Source organism: Equus caballus, chromosome 14 (genome assembly GCF_041296265.1).
Source record: "Equus caballus isolate H_3958 breed thoroughbred chromosome 14, TB-T2T, whole genome shotgun sequence".
Taxonomy (NCBI): Eukaryota; Metazoa; Chordata; class Mammalia; order Perissodactyla; family Equidae; genus Equus; species Equus caballus.
The window spans coordinates 69,855,200-69,872,332 of NC_091697.1; the positions used below are offsets into that span (position 1 = coordinate 69,855,200).

General features: G+C 33.9%; 1 protein-coding gene across 2 annotated transcripts in view; it reads left to right on the plus strand.

Annotated features, from left to right (window-relative positions):
- The window catches only part of DTWD2 (DTW domain containing 2), a 231,093-nt gene that overhangs the window by 18,870 nt on the left and 195,090 nt on the right, over positions 1-17,133 (plus strand). For both annotated transcript variants that reach the window (XR_011425136.1, XM_023617829.2), the window contains exons 2-3: positions 9,002-9,092; positions 13,010-13,104. Coding sequence is in view for 1 of the 2 variants with exons in the window: in XM_023617829.2 (XP_023473597.1) it covers positions 9,002-9,092; positions 13,010-13,104 (186 nt within the window). In the remaining variant the exon portion in view is untranslated. The remainder of the gene's footprint in view (positions 1-9,001; positions 9,093-13,009; positions 13,105-17,133) is intronic.

Below are 17,133 nucleotides of genomic sequence, written 5' to 3' on the forward strand. Positions count from 1 at the left end.
TGGCTCCTTGCTTGTCAGGATGAACATTCATCCTGTTCCTTTAGTTGGCCGGTGAATAAGGAGCATAGAATTCTGCTACACACAGACCTGGATGCTCACTTTGGTAAATCATGTGGATATTCTTTCTTTATTCAATCATTATTTATTCAGTATTCAATATCCAATAAATGCACAGCTTGAGTGATATAAAAAGTATTAAGAAATTGTTTTCTCTAGTTTTTATAGTGAGTTTAGCGTGAGAGAAAATATGTCTAAGTAACCAGTATTTAAGACAAATTGTGAAAGTATAAAGTAAGAATTTGCAGAGGAAAGAGTGATTAACTTAGTTTGCTATTAAGATAGATGTTTGCTATTTTCTTCTCTTTGTTTACATTTCTGTAGAAGAGGAGAAAGTAAATAGTAGGATAACTGAATATGGATGATTACTTTGTGATAAGATTCTCAGTCAGTTGCTGTGTCACTTTAAGTAGGGGTTTTATATAGCTGCTGTATATAGTCGTCTTTCTGGTCACAAAGCTTTTGTTTTCCAGGCATCTGGCTCCTCTGAAGTCTTAATTATAATAATACTTAGTAAAGATTTTGTTAATCACAGATCCTGTAGTAGGAATAAGCTTATCTCTAGGCTAGTGATCTCTAAATTATTTTGATTACACACCACAGTTGGTTAAAAACATAGGCTGTAATTCTAATAGATATACATATTTATCTATGATTATATACATTTATTATATACTAATGTATGATGGGCCTCATAAAACAGACACAAAAATAGATATTAAAAAGGAAGAGAATGGTAAAAGAAACTATTTAAAAATGTCTTGCTATATTGTGATGGAGTCATACTATCATTATGCATTATTTTGAGGCATGATATATACTTATGGTGAGGTTCATTGTTGATGATAGTAAGGTGTGAATCCACAGTTCAAATGATCTTCATGATTTCTACTTTTTTTAAGTTATCATATCTGATTAGATTTCTTAACTCTAATGAAGAGTTTGAACTAGGAGTAAGAAAGAAACAGCTCTGCCATGTACTTGTTGTTTGGTGGTGATTGTGCAATCAGAATTTCTTCATTATGGATTCTTTGTGGGTGTATATTGTTTCTTTGTGGGTGCCATTGTGAACACTCCATGTTATGGAACTCCTTTCCTATCAGGATACCACGTAACCATCTGCTTTACCAACCCAATGAGGGAGTGTTATTCTATATACTAAATATTAGTAATGCTTAAGTATAAATAGAAGTGATAATATTTTCTTTTTGCACCCCATTAAGTCATTTTACTTAACTCACTTTGGAGACCACTTCTCAAGGCATGCTCTCTGGGGCACAGGTCTCTGAAGGTGTCATCTAAAGATATTTATTCTCTTTATAAAGTTGCTTCCTCTCTTATAACAGTGATTTTTTTTTCTAAGCCTATCCTTTCTCTACTCCTAAAGGCAGTTATAAGATAAAATAATGTAGTGGTAAAAACAATTTTGGGGAGTATGAGAATATTGTTGTTTACACTTGAAGCAATCGGACATGGTAGATGTTACCTATTTTTCTTCTCCTTATGAGATAAAAGTTTATTATAATGCTATATTAATAATGAAAAGCTGTTTGTTCTTTCTTTGGTTATATTTAATATAGTTTCAGAAATTTAAAAACTAGAGTTTATTTTACAGGTTAAGTTTCTTTAAAACGACAGTAGAGGGCACTGTGGTATTTAGTTTTTCAAAGCCTGTTTTAATATTAGAAAGTTGGCGTTTTTATGTGTAATGCAGTGTATCTATTCAACTAATCTATTCAAAAGCTATGAAACTCTGTTCTTTACTTTTTCACTCTCTTGGGACTATAAAAATTTTGTTGACTATTGGGAAATTTGAGGCACACTGTTTTTCTGGGTTCTATATTTGCTTTTGTTGAGTGAGTAAAAGAAATCCTTTAAAGATAGTAGATTCTTCTAAGTCTATTCACTAATCTTTCAAGTTTCCCTATATGAGATTTTCTTGATTAAAATCAGTACTATGAGAAAAATAACTTACAGTGAATGTTAAGAAATTTAATTAAACTTTTGAAAAATGTTTTTTGTAGGTTCTAGCATCTCTAGTCATAAGTCAGGTATAATTTTATTTGCCTACAGGCTGTCAGAGATAGCATGCTTAGAGTGACAGATTACAGTTGTATTACAGCATTGACTTCGGAAGCCAGTCAATCTTAGTCTGACAGGAAGCCTATGTATTTATTCCTACATCTTTAATGAGAAAAGAAGAAAAAGCTTATTTCATAAAGTTCCCTCAGGAAAATTATTTGAAAATTCCATTTATAGTTTAAGAATATAATTAACATTAATTGGGTTGTGTAGATTTTAAAGAAGATAACCCTCAATGGTGGAAAACAGTATTTATAATGCATTTGCAATGCGTTGTAAATATGGAAGAGGGAAAATTCTCAGCTCTTACTTTGGTCATTCTGTTGTAAATTAGCTGAAAAATAATAGTCACAAATGATTACATTTTTATAACATTTGCCGTGATTCAGTAGTTACTCCCCAGAACTTTCTTGGTGCCTTATTACAGGTTTTATGAAGGAGGAAATTGAAAACCTGTGACGTGCTCAAGATCACATAGCAAGACAATGACATTGTCAATGACGTGTCTTAATAGTTATTCCCCAAACCTATACCTAATTGACCAGTTGATATTTCTTCCGATATTAGTTTTTCTTTCTCAGATCTATATAAATTCTAGAAGTAGTTTGATTTTTATTTTAAAATGAATGTTCATTATTTATAACTAATGAGTTTTGATGTGTAGTTGTCCGTATTTTTTTTCCTGTCAATCATAATAGTTCATAGGAAGCCAGGAACTTATAAAAAATTTTCTGGCACAGTAAGAACAAATAAGCTGCATGAAGACAGGAGTCTTTGTTTCTTTATTTAAGTGCCTAATGTCTGGCACATAGTTAGATGTACAGTAAATATTTGAATAAAAATTAATTGAATGTATAAATTCTTTAATCCATTATCGATTTGAAATATTTAAATCTTCAAGAGTTAAGTTTGGGTGTGAAATTTTTTTGTTCTTCGGAAAAAGATTTTATTTTTAGTTTTTAAATTCAATTTATTGAAACTAAAAATAAAGAACAAAAACAGTTCACCCATTTCTTCACTCCCCACCCCCTGCCTCTGGCAACCACCAATCTCTTCTCTGTATCAATGAGCTTAGTTTTTTTTTTTTTTTTAATATTCTACATATAAGAGAGATTATATGGTATTTCTCTTTCTCTGTCTGACTTATTTCACTTAGCATAATGCCCTTGAGGTCTATCCATGTTGTTGCAAATGGCAAAATTTCATTCTTTTTTATGACTGAATAATATTCCACAGGAGAATTTATATATATATATATATATATATATATAATGTTAGTGTTATATATATATAAACACAATTTCTTTATCCATTCATCCTTTGGTGGACACTTAGGTTGTTTCCATATCTTGGCTGTTGTAAATAATGCTGAAATGAACATGGGAGTGCATATATCTTTTTGAATTAGTGTTTTCGTTTTCTTTGGATAAATACCCAGCAGTGGAATTGCTGGATCATATGGTAGTTCAATTTTTAATTTTGTGGGGAAACTCCATACTGTTTTCCATAGTGGCTTCACCAATTTACATTCCTACCAAACAGTGCATAAGTGTTTCCTTTTCTCCACATCCTCACCAACACTTCTTATTTCTAGTCTTTTTGATAATAGCCATTCTAATAAGTGTGGGGTGATACCTTGTTGTGGTTTTGATTTGCATTTCCCTGATGATTAATGATGTAGAGCATCTTTTCATATACCCATTGGCCATCTGTATATCTTATTTGGCAAATTGTCTGTTAGACCTCCTGTTCCTTTTTTAATTGGATTGTTTGTTTTTTTGCTCTTGAATTGTATGAGTTTTTTATATATTTTGGATATTAGCCCCTTATCAGATAGATGATTTGCGAATATTTTTTCCCATTAGCAGGTTGCCTTTTCATTTTGTTGATGGTTTCCTTTGCTGTGCAGAAGCGTTTTAGTTTGATGTAGTCACACTTGTTTATTTTTGCTTTTCGCGTCAGATTCAAAAAATCATCACCAAGACTGATGTCAAGGAGCTTACCGCCTATGTTTCCTTCCAGGAGTTTTATGGTTTCAGGTTTTATGTTCAAGTCTTTAACCCATTTTGAGTTAATTTTTGTGTATGGTGTAAGACAGTGGTCCAGTTTCATTCTTTTGCATGTGGCTGTCCAGTTTTCCCAGCAACATTTATTGAAGAGACTGTCCTTTCCCCATTGTATGTTGTAAGTTAATTGACCATATATGTGTGGGTTTAATTCTGGGCTCTCTAATCTGGGCCATTAACCTATGTGTCTGTTTTTATGCCAATACCATACTGTTTAAATTACTATAGCTTTGTAATAAAGTTTGAAATTGAGGAGCATGATGCCTCCAGCTTTGTTCTTCTGTTGCAAGATTGCTTTGCCTATTCAGAGTCGTTTGTGGTTCCATACAAATTTTAGGTTTTTTGTTCTATTTTTGTGAAAAATGCCATTGGAATTTTGATAGGGATTGCATTGAATTTGTAGATTGCTTTGGGTAGTATTATGGACATTTTAACAATATTAATTTGTCCATTCCATGAGGATAGAATATCTTTCCATTTATTTGTATCTTCTTCAGTTTCTTTCATTAATGTGTTGTAGTTTTCAATGTATAGGTCTTTCACCTCCTTGGTTAAATTTATTCCTAGGCATTTTATTCTATTGGAAAAAGATTTTAGAATAAAGAGAGCAATTACTCTGCACTTATCTGCCTGTTTGGTAAGAGAGAGTTTAACATTTGAATAGCTAGTCACCAGCACAATGCATGCAAACCATTGTGGAGGAGGAAAGTACGAGAAAAATTGCTGTTAAAGTAACAAATAAGCACAAATTCATATTGTTAGAGTGACTTGTTAAATATAAAGTCGGTCAATGGAATGCAAGATGTTTTAAGTAACCATAGTTTTATTAGTTTGAAGTAATTAGAAATAGGTTAATAAAGGGAACACACTTTAAAATAAATAGGTAATGATGTTTTATGGGCATGTCAAAGCATAAGCCAAAACAATTAGTTTTAGCTTGTATCACAGTTATGGTATTTACATATAGTGCTTAGCTGTTTGGTTTTTTTTTTAGTAAATATTTTCTTCAGTAAATATTTTTGCCTCTTATGTGCGATTGCTTACCAGAATGATCACAAATTATAGCAAAAGAAGATCTGAGACTCTGAATTTCACTTATAATAGGAACTAATTGCTTAAGTACTAGAGAAGAAGTGAGGGAGAGATTAATATTTGATATGTAAGGAAATGAAGGGGTAGGATAAGAAATTGTGTAGGAGGAGAAAGGCATCCCAAGGTGGAGGTAAGAGGGAGTGCAAAGGTATTCCTTGATGTACTCAGCAGTGTTTATTGATGGCACACTATACTTGGTGCTGGGATATAAAAGTGAAAAATGTAGGCCATGTCCTTGTCCTAATGTTGCTTACGTTGTAGGGAAGGAAAGCCAGCTTCAGATAACGTAATGTCAAATAGTGATACAATGCTTCTCTCTTATTAATTAGGTTGAAGATTCTTTTTCCGTTGCATTTTTACATTTTTTAAAACAACAGCTTTATTAAGATATGACTCACATACTGTGACACTTATCCTTTTAAAGTGTACAATTTGGAGGTTTTTGTTGTATTAGCCAAGTTGTGCAAGCATCATACTATCACAATAGTTTTAGCAGGGTTCTCTTTGAGGGTCTCTTTTCCAGATCTTTCTCTTAAGCTGCCTTCTTCTTTTGGTGTTACATCCTGCCTATTAGACTGCACTAATTACCAGGTGATCGTTCTGTTGTTTTGATGCAGTGCCCTAGGGCATAAAGGGCTCAGCAGCTTGATCCAGTTAAATTCAGGCAGGGGTAGCTTTTGAGGGCGCTCGTTGAGGTTTGTTCCCACTGCAGGTGTGCTCTTAGCTGTCTCTTTCCCTAGTCCTTATGATGACCTAGCTGGCTTATGATTTAGCTTGCTGCTCTTAATTAAGAGTAGTTACTGTTTTTGAAAGCACCCGTAGTCTTGAACTTCCTCACACTTTGTTTCAAATAAAACAGTTACTTTGGGGAGCGCTTCAGACCTCTCTTTTCTTACAGTCTGCCTCTCCTCTGGGGCAAACGCTCTGAGCCACTGTTCTGGGTTCAGGGCTTGGCAGTAGCCTCTGGCTTGCTGGTTCTGGTGTGGAATTTCTGTCCTATGGGCAAACTGGGGTGAGGGCATTTGGGGCCCCAGCATTCTTAGCCTATTTCACTGTGGTAAAACTACTGTTTTATAGTTGGAGGCTGGGTGGAGGAAGGGAGCCTTTGCTCCCTTGGCCGCACTCATCAGGAATTTAGCCTCTTCAACATGGACTTGGCGGGGATGAGAAATGCTGATGACATATGGTAAGCTTTGATTAAGAGCTGAGAGGGAGCTCTCTTTTCTTAGCCACACTAGCTGGAGTGGAGCTTCTGTCAGCCTGAGCTGGGGCAAGATAGGAAATGGGTTATAGTTCAAATGCCACAGAGTGTCCCATTACCAAATTTTCATAGATTTTCTTGAATGGTGTTTCTTCATTCAAATATGTCCTTAGGACATTTTCCAGAAACTTTAAACTTTTTTGTTAGCTTTGTTTCGCTGGGGAGTGGGTCTGTGAAGCAACTTTCCTTGTCATCCTGGAAGTGGAACTCTCCATCCCAGGTAACTGAGGTTTTTTTTAATGAACAGAGGTTTTGGTCAGATGTGAAACCCAGGGCTACCAATAGCCGAGTAGTTCTTTGCACTATCCAAACTGTCACACTAAGGACTTTTGTAATCACTATATACGTCACGAGCTTAAAATGTTGTTTTCAGTGTTTATTTTACCTAGTTTTTTGCTGCCCACGGAAGTCTGCAGTGTCTGCCCAGCTTGTTTACTTGATTGGATTTTGCAGTTCTTTGGCTCATTGATATGTGGATGTTTCCTGCATAGGACAATTGATTTTTTTTTTTGCATTCTTTCATATTCTTAGAATCATACGATTTACAGATATTTAAGTTGATATCCAATTAAATTCTGAATTTTTTAAATGGCTTCATCTTATCTTAAATTACTAAAATCTTATCTGAAATTACTTAAACTTATTCTAAATTATCTAAAATCATCTTATGTGAAATTGTGCATTTCAGTCATATAGAGTTTCATAAAAAAAATCAGAAACTTAAAATTTTAGAGTTTGAATGTAACTCAGCCTCTTCATCGTTTTACTGAATGAGGAATCCTTTCTTTTTTTCTTTTCTTTTTTTGGTGAGGAAGATTGTCCCTGAGCTAACATCCATGCCAGTCTTCTTGTATTTTGTATGTGAGATGCCAACACAGCATGTCTTGATGAGCAGTGTAGGTCCACATCCCGTGTCCCAACCTGGGAATCCTGAGCTGCTGAAATGGAGTGCACAAACTTAACCACTATGTCACTGGGTGGGCCCAAGGAATCCTTTCTGATTGTAGCCCTTGGTCTGTTTATCAGTATACCTAGTGCCATCAATCACTGTCTGCTCCTCTCTGTGTTTGCTCTTCCTGTGACCACTGAAAGACTCTCTCCATCCCTGTAAATCTGCTCACATTCCTGAGAGGGAATCCAATGTAGGGCAGAGTAATCATACTGATCATTTCAGATGTCACTAGAAAGCAAGTATATTGGTTTGTGTTGATTAATCGTCCATTCTAGGTTTGGTGGTGGAGAGGGGAGGTGGGGTTCTGTTGTGCAATACATTTCTACCTCCTTCTAAGATATAATCTAAATAATTTCTTCAGCAGGAACATAGGCTTGACAGTTTCTTGCAGAATGAGGTAGTAGATACAATTGAACCAGTTTACTCACACTCTATGGTTTATTAATATAAGCGTTTCTTACCTCAGGCTCTACAGTAAAATTGAGAAAGGATTGATAGTGGTCAGTTTTGCAGTTGTAAATATGCTGCTGGGAATTCCCTTTAATTTAACATTCACTTGTATACTATAGTAATGGCATGTAACATCTGCCTGTATTAGTGATCTGTTGTGAAAATTTACTTCCATGATATACTGTATCTGGCTGCTTGATGAATTTCATTTTATAAACACACATATCAAATAATGGATTTAATGCTGAAATAAAAATGTATATTCCTACAATGACTTTGGAAGGACACAAATGAAACTGGTCATTGGTTGCGCCTAGGGAAGAGAGTGCCCTAGGCTGGAGGACTAAGATGGAAAGTATACCCTTTTTTTCCATCTGAATTCTGTAATAAGTGTAATTATTACCAAAACAATAGTAAAGCACTAAAAAGTAACAAAACAAAAACAAAGTAAACAGTAACAAAGGGGAAAACAAGTGGATAAGGCAGACACTCTGTGGATATAATTTTAACCAAATATAATTTGGCAGTCCCTATTTGGATTTCTTCTCACAACTGGTAAGCTCTCCATGTTGATTGATGGCCAAGGTTGATTAAGAGTCTCTTCTAGGTGGTAATTACGTTCTAATATTTTACCATCATATCGTTCCCTCCAACTCCAAGATGATTTAGAAGAATTGCCAGGTTTCTCTTTGACATGAGATCTGTTCTTTATTTGGAATGAAACTTAGTAGAAGTGTTACTTCATGAATAAAAGAGCATGGTGGTGACTTACAAGTATTCTTCCACCGAAGATAGGTAAGACAAGATTTTTTAAGGTACTTTGAGCTATATAGATGGTAAAGAATTTACTTGAGTCTTTTTCCAAATTCTCATTTATAAATTCTGACTGATTAAATTCATTCTTAGTGTTTCATTTTAAAAGAATGCAGCATTAGCAAATCTCTTTATATAATGAAGTGGGATTATGTTCAAGTTTTAGGTTATTGTTATATCATTGTATTTTAAACATTTACAGGTTTCCTTTTTCTTTCTGCCCTTTAGCCGGCCTCAGAAAGTATGTTTGTGTCCATTTCTACCAGTGCATCCTCTGCACATCTCTACCCACTTGTACATAATTCAGCATCCAGCAGAGGTAAGTTTTGTAAAATACTCAACTTCAAATAGAATATAAGTCCACAAGAGGAAACACAGATAAACATACTCATCCCTCTCAGCTCTTTAGTATTTCTGAAAATAAATTGATGATAAATGCTTTTCTCTTTGGGAGAAAATAATTTCTTTTACATATTATATGATTGTATAGTGTCATATGCTTTAGAGATAAAGACTATGTTATTTTATAAAAGTGTTATTTCATAAAAATGGTCTTATTAAATAGTATAGAAATTTAGAACTCTAACAATTTTGTATGAAGAAAAAATGAGATTTTGTGAGTAAAAAGCTAAGAAAATCATTACTTTCTAAATTTTGATCGTAGCTTATATTCCTTGATCTCTTTTCTTGTTAAAGTAGAAGTAATTCTCAGCATTTTAGTCTTGCAAAATGAATGTATAAAATAAATTTTTTAATTTTCTAAAATTAATAGAACAAATATGTTTATTTTATATTATATATATTGTATTATAAAGACCTTTAATTAATAGTTTCCTATATGCATGTGCTGGTGTGTATGTGTGTTCGTAACTCTTGATTAGCTGCAGTAATGACGAGGGGAGGGAAGGAGGTCATAGAAAGCCACAAAGTATAATCAATAAAAAACTAGTTGATGCATGATACAAAATGGGTTTAATGTAAACTAAAGTTAAAACTCTTCCAGCATTTAGGAACTCAGGACATCATAGATCAAATCAGGCTTTTGAAGAAGGAATCATTTTTTTCTTAGATTTCTGAAGACTATACCACTTGGAGACTAATAAAGAGATGAAAAATATTAATCTTTTTCTTTTTCCAAATGATGCAACACTTATTCTTTTATTCCAAATTATTAAATATTCCATTTGTTGGGTAACCTTTTCTTCAGTGTTAACAAATAACATGCTTTTGTCAGGATTGTGACAATTTTGTTACTAGCATTATTTTACCTTATTTAAACTTACAACACTGTGCAGCTCAAATTTACGTAAAATGATATTATACTAGTCATAACAGTTTTGGCTAAAACCTGACTTTTGATGGTGAATACTGTTTTCATTTTGCCATATACATGGTATGGTGCCTTTTCATTACTGTGTAGCCCAGACATAAGATGGCTTTTAAAATGTAGGTGTTTTCATTGATTTGTGACAGTTTTAATGTTTTTAAGTCTATTTATTTATTTATTCGTTCATTCCTTCTTTCCTTCCTTCCTTCCTTTCATGGTTAATTCACAATTTAGGTGATCCGTCTATAATCTTGTGTGCTATGTAGTTTATGTTTATATAAGTACATTCAGATTGTTTTTCCTTATCACCCAAAGAATTTTCCAGTCTTAATCTAATTTAGTAATACCGGGCTGCCTTGTGCTTAATCTCAGCACACTATTTTCAATAAAAGAATATGCCGATTTGATGACACTCCCTAAAAAGTGATTGAAAATCATTTGGATAGGCTCTAGGAGGGGGCTTTGAGAAAAGAAGACTTAATGGAGTGGATGATAGGGAGGTGGTATGATGGAGCATTTCAAGGAGTAGGGATGTGTGTATAGCAAATTACTTAAGATGAAAACAAGATGCTTATCTCAAAAATAACAAAAAGCTGTACAAGAAGGAAATGTTATGTTAAATTGCTTGGCCTTTTGTGAACAATGTACATGTAGCCATAATGATGTAAACACTTTTTATTGATTTAACTAAAAATATTATAGGAAATGTGAGGGTAAAGAATAATGTAAGAAAGCTAAATCCTCATTTATTATGAGAGGCTTTGGTTATAAAGTGTAGTAGTTAGAAGAGAGGTCTCAGGAGCCAGATTGCTTGAATTTAAATCCTTAATAGCTCTTTAAACTCTGTAACCCTGGGCAAGTTAAATAACCTTTCTGTGCTTCAGTTTCATCATTAGTAAAATGAACATGACAAAAGATGTACTTCTTTTCTGGGCTATTATAGACAGTAAATGAATCAATATGTATATATAATGCACTTAGAATTATGTACATTAAAGTTAGCTATTATGATAATAAATGGTAGTTTGTAGATAATATCTAAAATTGATAAATCAAGAATTAGCAAGCACACATATTATATAGAAATATGGAGATAACTTCCAGAAGAAATAGCTAAAAGAGTTAAATTGATTACCTCTAAAAGTGGTACTGGGGAGTGTATCTGGGAACATTATAAATCTTTTGGCACTATTTAATTTGACGTATATATGCACGTGTTACTTTGATAAAAGTTTTGAAAGTGATTTAAGTATTTGTCAAAGTCTCATAGTGATGGTAAGGAGGGGAGAAAACAGTATGAAACACTGGAAAATGTCCTAAAACTCCCTTCTCACCTTTCCCCTCCTAGTCTCATTCATCATATTGGCTGCTCCAAATTGTTACTTTCAGGCTCCTTCAGAGCTCCAGCATGCTACATATTCTTTTTAGTTAAAATTCCAGCAAATTCTGATTCTTTGGTTTCCTTTTCCAACTTTTTATTAGGTAGATCAATTAACTACTCTCAGCATCTTTAAATGCATCTTTTACATATTATTTTAATCAATACTTCAGAGACCCAGTGGTGAAAGAGATAAACACAAAAATGTCCCTTAAGGGTGTATATATGTGTGTGTTTGTGGTTATGGAATGTTGTCACTATGATATTTTTTGTTTCTGTTACAAACATAATGTAATTATAAATTTATTTTTAATTGCTTTAGTAAATTCATATGCAACATTACTATTTTGTGTATTAATTTGCTAAGTGACTCTGACATTCCTAAAGGAAAGTAAGTAATATTTGACATTCCTTAAGTACATTGTCATTTTTTTGCAGACACAAAAATAGTCAAATTATTCATTGTGAGGATATATAAAGATAACATTGGGCTGTATGTAGGTAAACAGAGTACAGAAGGGCTGTCACTTATTTGATCAAGCATGACATTCCCATTTGGGCCAGTGGAGAAGAGGCAGTGACTGTACACTATACATCAGAATAACCAAGAAAAGTGCGAAGCTAAGGCAGAATAGTTAATCACCTGGCTCTACTAGGATTAAGGTAGAATTCTTGTGACAATACGAAAAGTGGTTTTTAGTGTTGGAAGCTAGGATGTTGAAAAAACCACTGATGGTAGTTAATAGAAGTTACAGAAAGGGTCACCAGACTTCTCCACTCTAAAGTTATTTTTTTTCCCTTCTCATGCTCTTTATTCTTTGGAAGGAAGGCATAAATCCAACCCACACTCAGGTGGGAAGGAGAGATTAAGCTCTGCCCCTTGGAGTGGGGTGTATTTACAGTTATTACTTGAAATTCTCCTAAAAGGAAGATTTATCTTTTCTCTCCCATTTATTTATTCAATCATTTGCTTCTATCAGTCTGGACTCTGTATTTATTTTATGCTTTGGGTTATAATCCAAGCACTATGTTATTTATTTTATTGCTCAAATTATTCTAGTTTGGCCATTGGGAGTTCAAGATTGGCTTCTCTGTCCCTTTGATATGCCCCGTTGTTTAGTTTTTTTGAGAACTTCCTTGCTTTCTTGGCATAAAGATCTAGGCAATTATCTTCAAGCTGACATACTACAAAATGTAATTACTATTGAAATAAGTTTTTCAGAATAAATAATTCGATCTAGTTAAGCAAAATTTACATTTTTGGTAATCTTAACCATTATTTAGATTAACGTTACCTTATTTGATCAGTAAACCTCTAAACATACCCAAATAGAATTAAAATGTACACTTGTATTATATTTAATACTGATAAAAATCAGAGAAACTATAGCTCTTTTTATTAAACTGTAGTCTGTAGTAAAGGACTTATGAAAATTATATATAATGTTATGAGTCAAATGTTCATCATAAAAGTTTTAAAAGTGTGTTTGTCTAAGTAACATCTACATTTTAGTTAATTTTTTAATTAAAGGAAAACAAAGTGTTGCGGACAGTTCCTCTGCTAGCAGCATGCCTCCCTCAGGACAAGTGTAAAGTCAAGATTGGTCGTCGCTTCAGTGAAGAAAGGTAAATAATTTTTAGGGCAATTTAAAGTAATCTTTTCTACACAGATCTTTAAAAATGGTTTCCTTTGACTTATGCATTAGACCCAGAACATGGTACATTGGGAGTGGTCAAAAAATTTAAGTTCTGCCTTTTCCCCTCAAAATAATACAAGACAAAGCAAAACATAAAAACACCCCCCAAAAGCACAGACCAAAATGGAGTAAACAAAGGAATGATAGCATTGTCTAAATTCCACAGTAATAGATGTTGAGCCTAAAAGCTTATATATTTACTGTTTATTTCATTTTTGTTAAAAATGGCTTCAGGATGGTAGGATACTTTTATTAGATTTAGTTCAGTTTTTTTCTCTTAATACAACTATATATGATATACATTTATATAAGTAAACACGTATCTGTCTAGCCCATTAAGGTTTTCCTAAGACGCAGTGACTAGAACTATATTTAGTATTCTGATTTTAGGTACATCTTTTTTTTTTTTTAACTTTTTATTAAGATTATGATAGTTTACAACCTTGTGAAATTTCAATTGTACATTATTTTTAGTCATGTTGTAGGTGCACCACTTCACTCTTTGTGCCCTCCCCTCACCCCCCCTTTCCCCTGGTAACCACCAATCAGTTCTCTTTGTCTATATGTTTAACTTCCAACTATGAGTGGAGTCATACAGAATTCGTCTTTCTCTATCTGGCTTATTTCACTTAACATATTACCCTCAAGGTCTATCCATGTTGTTGTGAATGGGATGATTTTATCCTTTTTTATGGCTGAGTAGTATTCCATTGTATATATATACCATATCTTCTTCATCCAATTATCAGTTGATGGGCACTCAGGTTGCTTCCATGTCTTGGGTATTGTAAATAATGCTGCGATGAACATAGAGGTGCATGGGACTTTTGGAATTGCTGACTTCAAGCTCTTTGGATAGATACCCAGTAGTGGGATGGCTGGATCAAATGGTATTTCTATTTTTAATTTTTTGAGAAATCTCCATACTGTTTTCCATAGTGGCTGCACCAGTTTGCATTCCCACCAACAGTGTTTGAGGGTTCCTTTTTCTCCACAACCTCTCCAACATTTGTCACTTTTTGTTTAGGTTATTTTTGCCATTCTAACAGGTGTAAGGTGATATCTTAGTGTAGTTTAGATTTGCATTTCCCTGATAATTAGTGATGATGAGCATCTTTTCATGTGTTTATTGGCCATCCGTATATCTTCTTTGGAGAAATGTCTGTTCATGTCCCCTGCCCATTTTTTGATCCGGTTGTTGATTTTTTGTCGTTGAGCTGTGTGAATTCTTTATATATTATGGAGATTAACCCTTTGTCAGATATATAACTTGTAAATATTTTTTCCCAGTTAGTGGGTTGTTTTTTTGTTTCAATCCTGTTTTCATTTGCCTTGAAGAAGCTCTTTAGTCTGATGAAGTCCCATTTGTTTATTCTTCCTATTGTTTCCCTCGTCTGAGGAGTTATGGTGTCCGAAAAGATCCTTTTGATACTGATGTCAAAGAGTGTACAGCCTGTATTCTCTTCTAGAAGATTTATTGTTTCAGGTCTAATCTTTAGGTCTTTGATCCGTTTTGAGTTTATTTTGGTGAATGGTGAAAAAGAATGGTCAATTTTCATTCTTTTACATGTGGTTGTCCAGTTTTCCCAGCACCATTAGTTGAAGAGACTTTCTTTTCTCCATTGTATGCCCTCAGCTCCTTTGTCGAAGATTAGCTGTCCATAGATGTGTGGTTTTATTTCTGGGCTTTCAATTCTGTTCCATTGATCTGTGCACCAGTTTTTGTACCAGTACCATGCTGTTTTGATTATTGTAGCTTTGTAGTATGCTTTGAAGTCAGAGATTGTGATCCCTGCAGCTTTGTACTTTTTTCTCAGGATTGCTTTAGCAATTTGGGTTTTTTGTTGCCCCATATGAATTTCAGGATTCTTTGTTCTATTTCAGTAAAGAATGTCATTGGGATTCTGATTGGGATGGCGTTGAATCTGTAGATTGCTTTAGGTAGTATGGACATTTTACCTATATTTATTCTTCCAATCCATGTGTATGGAATGTCTTTCCATCTCTTTATGTCGCCATCAATTTCTTTCAGGAAACTCTTGTAGTTTTCGTTGTATAGATCTTTCACTTCCTTGGTTAAATTTACCCCAAGGTATTTTATTCTTTTTGTTCCGATTGTGAATGGGATTGAGTTCTTGAGTTCTTTTTCTGTTAGTTCATTGTTAGAGTATAGAAATGCTACTGACTTATGTGTGTTGATTTTATACCCTACAACTTTGCTATAGCTGTTGACTATTTCTAATAGTTTTCCAGTGGATTCTTTGGGGTTTTCTCTCTATATAAGATCATGTCGTCTGCAAACAGCAAGAGTTTCACTTCTTTATTGCCTATTTGGATTCCTTTTATTTCTTTTTCCTGCCAAATTGCTCTGGCCAAAAGCTACAGTACTATGTTGGAATAAGAGTGGTGAGAGTCGATACTCTTGTCTTGTTCCTGTTCTCAGGGGGATGGCTTTCAGTTTTTGCCCATTGAGTATGATGTTGGCTGTGGGTTTGTCATATATGGCCTTTATTATGTTGAGGTACTTTCCTTCTATACCCATTTTATTGAGAGTTTTTATCATAAATGGATGTTGGATCTTGTTGAATGCTTTCTCTGCATCTATTGAGATGATCACGTGGTTTTTGTTTCTCATTTTGTTAATGTAGTGTATCATGTTGCTTGACTTGCAGATGTTGAACCATTCCTGTGTCCCTGGTATAAATCCCACTTGATCATGGTGTATAATCTTTTTAATGTATTGCCGTATTTGGTTTGCCAAAATTTTGTTGAGGAGTTTTGCATCTATGTTCATCAGTGATATTGACCTGTAGTTTTCCTTCTTTGTGTTGTCCTTATTAGGTTTTGGGATCAGGCTGATGTTGGCTTCATAGAATCTGTTAGGGAGTGCTTCATCTTCCTCAATTTTCTGGAATCGTTTGAGAAGGATAGGTATTAAATCTTCTTTGAATGTTTGGTAGAATTCGCCAGAGAAGCCATCTGGTCCTGGACTTTTATTTTTGGGGAGGTTTTTGATTACTGTTTCTATTTCTTTACTTGTGATTGGTCTATTCAGATTCTCTCTTTCTTCCTGCTTCAGTTTTGGGAGGTTGTAAGAGTCTAAGAATTTATCCATTTCTTCTAGGTTGTCCAATTTGTTGGCATATAGTTTTTCATAGTATTCTTTTATGATCTTTTGTATTTCTGTGGTATCCGTTGTGATTTCTCCTCTCTCATTTCTAATTTTATTTATTTGAGTCTTCTCTCTTTTTTTCTTAGTGAGTTTGGCTAAGGGTTTGTCAATTTTGTTTATTTTTTCAAAGAACCAACTCTTTGTTTCATTGATCCTTTCTACTGTCTTTTTTGTTTCAATTTCATTTATTTCTGTTGTAATTTTTATTATTTCCCTCCTTCTACTGACTTTGGGCTTTGTTTGTTCTTCTTTTTCTAATTCTGTAAGGTGTCGTTTGAGATTGCTTATCTGAGATTTTTCTTGTTAATGAGGTGAGCCTGTATTGCAATGAATTTCCCTCTTAGGACTGCTTTTGCTACGTCCCAAATGAGTTGGTATGGTGTGTTTTCATTTTCATTTGTCTCCAGATAATATTTGATTTCTTTGTTAGTTTCTTCAATAATCCATTCTTTGCTCTGTAGCATGTTGTTTAGTCTCCACAGTTTTGCCCCTTTCCCAGCTTTATTCTTGTAGTTGATTTCTAGTTTCATAGCATTATGATCGGAAAAGATGCTTGCTATTATTTCAACCCTCTTGAATTTGTTGAGGCTTGCTTTGTTTCCCAAGATGTGGTCTATCCTTGAGAATGTTCCATGGGCACTTGAGAAGAATGTGTAACCTGCTGTTTTTGGATGGAGTGTTCTATATATATCTATTAAGGCCATCTGGTCTAATTTTTCATTTAATTCTGTAATTTCCTTGTTGAATTTCTGTCTGGATGATCTATCCATTGGTGTTAATGGGGTG